The 5,463-nt window shown below is 36.1% G+C and overlaps 1 protein-coding gene across 1 annotated transcript; it reads left to right on the top strand.

The window, feature by feature from the left end:
• The first annotated feature begins 2,034 nt into the window (after positions 1-2,034).
• On the top strand, positions 2,035-2,709 carry DYNLT4 (dynein light chain Tctex-type 4). The gene has a single exon (XM_007420238.3). It carries the CDS (start codon positions 2,053-2,055, stop codon positions 2,707-2,709), a length of 657 nt encoding a protein of 218 aa, XP_007420300.3. The 5' UTR covers positions 2,035-2,052.
• The last annotated feature ends 2,754 nt before the right edge of the window (positions 2,710-5,463 follow it).

The raw sequence follows: 5,463 nt of genomic DNA, 5'->3' as shown, positions 1-5,463 counted from the left end.
GTATTACCACCAAGAAAGTTTTAAACATCCCGTTGATTAAAATAATATCGATTGCATGCAACTTTTTCCACACATCCAAAAAATGTTTCAAAACAGAGAAAGAGAAAGCATGCTGGGTACAAAGTGCAGGTTGGTGACTTCAAGCTAAAATGGGTAGGTTAACAGAGAACGGAGAAGATATTTCAAGAATTTCCTGCTGAAAACCTGGAGTGAAAAACATTCCTTCATTATTATCAGTTTCAATTATTGAATAAAAAGGCATTGAAGTCAGTTTAAAAACCAAATGATTTGTGTTGAGTGATTAAGATAATATTCCCTAACTGCAAATACACAGACACACACACATTCTAATTCATAGTATCAATAGCATTTATTCAAATTCCTAACCCATTCTGTCTACAAGGAAGCAGAGCATTTAAAAGATTTATTACAATATTATTATAAATCTTTGATATCAAGTAATTAGTCTTTAAAATAATTTAAAATTGAATTTTTAAGAATACTGGCAACATTAAGGCTTTAGAGTTATGCATTCTTCTTTTTTTAATGTGGCTTTTATCAACTATTTTGCAATCTGAACAAAAAATAATTAAAGGAAGCTCACCAATCATTTGGTTGTCATTCTTCCCATTCTCTCACTGGCTTTATGATTTTAGCAATAGCCTATTTATTCCAATTTTTTTAAAAATCATAAATATTCTTCAGATAGCATCTGGAGTCACTAGGATTTTCCATATAGATACATAGAACCTGTAGTACAGTGAGATGACCTTCTTTCCAAGTTCCTATACTACAGCTATAGCTCAACAATTAGTATTTGCTAAATACACAGTAATCTATCCTGGCAAGTACTACCCTGTTCTTGGGGCAAGTAACATCAGCATGAGCATCACTACTAAATGAAAAGTAGTATCTAAACTAGATGTCAGATTAAAATATTCTACATTTTGGAATGAACCATATTCGAACATATAAGACTGCTGTTATTACATGTGATAGACCCCTATAGGTCCAGAAGGAAGGAAATAAATATAAGCTTCTAACACTGTCAAATTCTGAATATATGATTTGGCAGTAAGTATTGCCAGTTTCTATAACTACTATGCTCACATTATAGAAGTAGTTAATTCTTTTTGTCCTCAAGGAAAAACAATGAAAAATGCCATTGTCTTTGTAAGACCAAAAACCAGAATACAAACTGGATTTCATTAAAATTGAAATTATTTTAGAATAAGACATAGTTGGAACAACTATGAAGACTGTTGGCCCAGGACATTCATGTAGAGACCACTGCAAACTTAGGGAGTGCAAAGTTCCTTGAGACAGATGAAGAACAAAGAGGCTGAAAGGAGAAAATAGGGAAGAGGCAGTGAGGGGTTAAATGAGAGGTAGATCTAGTCCATGAAATACATGGAAATATGTGATTGTAGACAATGTAAGAGCAACATCATTAGGCTAGGAAAGCAACATGAAGAGAAAAGGAATCTTGAAAAGTGGTATTTGAGTATGCAAATAGTAGTCTTTTCTGAGAGCTATGATAATTTCTGAAAAATGAAATGATGTAATACGTAGATTTGTTCATGTATATTTTCTTCTATAGTATCTTGGTAATTCTTGGTGTTCTAATTCCATATATATTTTCTGAAGATAAAATCAAGGTTTTGGGAAGGATGTTTGCTTTATTTGGACACCCTTTTCAAAATATTCAGTCCATTGGCTAATAAATCCAGTGACTAATAAATTGAAATAAATAAATCTGTAAGAGGAGAAGATGGAACAGTAGTCCCTTCAGTTTTACTAATGGGCATATCTTTTAGCAAAAATAAAAAATAAAAAAATTAATTCCATGAAACAAGTCTACTACATTTAATATAATTAAGGATGTATATTATTCTTACATACATATACAAAGAAGGTTGGGTGCTGGGAAAATAGGTTCCAGCTAGAAATGATATATAACTGTATTGTTGTTTTCTGTATGTCCTAAGGTTTGACTGTTTAAGTATGGTAGATTGACCTCTGGCAACAGCCCAGGAAACTTTCAATCAGGTAATGGCTTCAGAAGATACTGATTCCACCCATCCAAAGACAGGATTACTTTCTCTCCGTCAGAGCTCTCAGCCTACAGATATGGCCCCCAAACCTTTACTGCCTCTGCAGAATATTGAAGGGAAAGCCCCCTTCCCACCATCCCGGAGAAGCTCCATCATGAGCATCCTCAATGCTCCATTTTCAAGCAGGAGAAATTCATTGGCCGCTGGAGGAAGGCGCCTTTCTATTGGGCCCTGGATGCATTGCGGTCGAGTGAGCTTTTCAGGGCTACCGCTCTTTGAACCTATTCAGGAGATACACTATGAGAACACCTACAAGACCCAGCCAGATAAAGGTTGCAAATTTAATTCCTCACGGACACAGCAGATTCTCGAGTCAGTTCTGGCCAGCTACTTCAGTGATGTCAAATACAATCCTGCAAACAGTGGGCAGTTGGTCCAAAACCTGTCAGACCTCATCAGGAGCAGAGTCAAAGATCTAACCCCACCACGCTACAAACTTGTGTGTAATGTCTTTCTGGGCCAGCTGGGCAACCAAGGGCTGCACATTGCTAGTCGGTCCCTCTGGGATGTGGAGAATGACAGCTTTGCCTCAGCCACTTTCACAAATTCATCACTCTTTGCTGTGGTCACAGTACATGGACTATATTATGAATGAACCAGGCCTTTAGACTAACTTCCCTCTCTCCTATTTTTATCTTGCTAGAGATTAAGATCTGTCAGGTTTGACAGATACAGGTATGTATCTGGATATGGTTTAAGGTAACAACATGTGGTGCAAAAAACACATGCTAAAATAGAAGAGTAGCAAAAGATAAAACTAGGAAATCTGCCCCAGTGGGAGCTGGTGGTCAACACTACTCCTTAAGAGTTCTTTTGTTAAATCTGCAGTTAGAATCGTTGGATTCTACAGCATTTTTGTGCCTTGGCTTGTACAAAAGATTATATAACCTCCTTTGCGAACAAATAAACCCAGAACTCTTCCTTGAGCAAAAGAGCATCTTTCAAAGGCAGATTATGTTAAAGATGCCCAAAATATAGCTGTATAAGTACTTGCTGGCTTTGAGATATACTGCAAGTGAAAGACCAAAATATCAAAAGGTCTCTGAGTACACCAGGCCTTTTAAAAATTCTGAGAATGTTTGAGACCTAGACACACACTTTCTTCTCACTGCATCCTATGTCAATGTAACTTTTTCCATTGAGGTCAAAAGCCTAATAAACACAAATGTGGGGAGAACCCAAAACACTCCTGACATAACTCTTGAAATTATAATTTAACTGATTAGCTTTACTGCTTTGAATGAAAACTACAGTATAGCCACAATATTAATAATAATGGCAGTTATGCTTTAACACATTGTGAGAGCACTAGTTTAGGGAAAGCTATGCATCAAATATGAATTTGTCATCTCTGTAAACATTGCTAAATGGGGGTAATGATGGCCAAACTGTTAGCACCTATCAACTAGAAATGAATGTGCTGAATGTAATGCTGATGATGTCATATGGGGATTACTCTCCGTACATAACATCACTTCACTCCACCCAATCGACTACTGGGAGAAGCACCTGAACATGTAAAATAGGGATAGTGTAAATAGGATACCAACACTAGCCAATCTATCACAGTCTTTAGCTTCAGTAATTGCAGGTATGTGCCCAATCCTGTTCTAGCACTGGGAAGAGATTTTAGTCACCAAAGAATGTTACCAAAAATGGTAGCAGGATTCTGCCTTGCCACCTTGTACTGTTTTCCAGTCTAATTGATAGCACATTTTAATCTTTAAGTCCTTAAGAGCTGAGACTGGTTTATCATAAGGAACACAATTCCCCCTTTCATCTCAGAACTCCAATAGCTCTTATATAGAAGACTCTTTTATGCTGTCAACCTGCCTGTGGAATGATTTCCTATCAAGGACTTAGTTGCCATGGTCTCTTATCTTCTAACTACTAATTAAACTATTTAAAGTAATTGAAACTAATTAAACATAATAAATGTTTATTTTCACAGAACTTAAAACACCTGCAATTGCTTAATTGCTGTTGCTAGTTCTAATTCTCTATTGATAGAATTGTTTACATTACATATTCTAAAGCTTACTGTGCTCATTTTATCAGATGCTACTCCAAACACACAACTGAGTGACAAACACTGTTAAAAATACTAACATTCTGCATTAAAGCCTAGGACCCATCAATTACTATGGGTGTGTAATTCTAAATGTCTGGCTCCTAGTTGGAAAATATGCACTTTATAGAAAGTTATTCTGGTTATTCAAGTAAAGTTACCCAAATAGCTCCACTCTGCCCTGGTGACAGTGAAAGATAAAAAGAAATCAGGAAAGGGAGCAAGTATCTCAAAGTATCTTTCAAGTATTTGAAAGGTTGGACATCAGGTTTTTTGTGTTGGAGGTGTAAAAAATGTGAAGGTTCACTAACCCATATGATATGGTCATGTGTTCATTTGATATCTTTTTGGGATAGTGTATTCATGTACATAAGTAGGTTTATAGGAAAATCTTTAAATGTTAAAGATGTTAATGTGATGTTGAACTATGTACCACAACTTATACCAACCAAATTAGGAATTACGTTTGTACCAAGCATGGACGGTGGCTAAAAGAATATTGAGAAATTGGAGATGTAATATTATTCCAGATGTTAAGGAGTGGTCATCAGAAATGTGTGATGTTTTAGAAAAGATAGAATTTTCTACTAATCAAAGGATGCAGCTGAATGTGTTACTAGGGCAGAGATTATGAGATTTTACAATAACATTGTACTGATCATGTTAGTGTATTAGTAAACCAGTGACTATTGAGAAGTATAAAATACAAGGTAGATTCCCCCCTCCTTTTCCTTAGTTTGTATTCTTTCTTTGGGGTTGTTTCTTTACTATTCTTTTGTTTTTTCTTTAAGTTTAAAGATTGTTTTGTTAATTGGGTATGTGAAGAATGTTAAATAAAAAGAAAAAAAAATATCAGGAAAGGGGGCAAGAATCTCCAGGGAGCAATTTACATGAGAGGGTGAGAGTCTGATCAAAGTAACGGATCACTTAAGTTCCTCTAACTTGATGACCCCTTCCCAGGCAGAGGAAAACTCAACGTTCGGCTGGCTAGGACTTCTCCAGGTTGGCCACAAGCTTTAGAAATCTTGGCCCCTGGGGTGCATCTGTCCTCTTCACCACCAGCCTTCCACAAAATGGTTAAAGTGATCTTGCTCAGGTGAGCTTTTGAATTTTAATGCTAATATTGGGCTGTTCTTTTCATCTGGGATTTTATCTTGTTGCCTTTGATAATGCAGATATTTCTGTGTTATAGTTTTTGTGGGAATTGCCTGTAAACTGCCTAGAACCTTGGAGGATGTAGAGTTTATACATGAATATATTGTAGTCAATAAACATTAAATG

The sequence above is a fragment of the Python bivittatus genome, unplaced genomic scaffold, assembly GCF_059951505.1.
Source record: "Python bivittatus isolate LINGU-HERP-01145 unplaced genomic scaffold, Pbiv_v1 ctg000700_np1212, whole genome shotgun sequence".
Lineage (NCBI taxonomy): Eukaryota > Metazoa > Chordata > Lepidosauria > Squamata > Pythonidae > Python > Python bivittatus.
The sequence above is the reverse complement of the archived record's forward strand: the minus strand, read 5'-3'. Positions and strand labels throughout refer to the sequence as shown.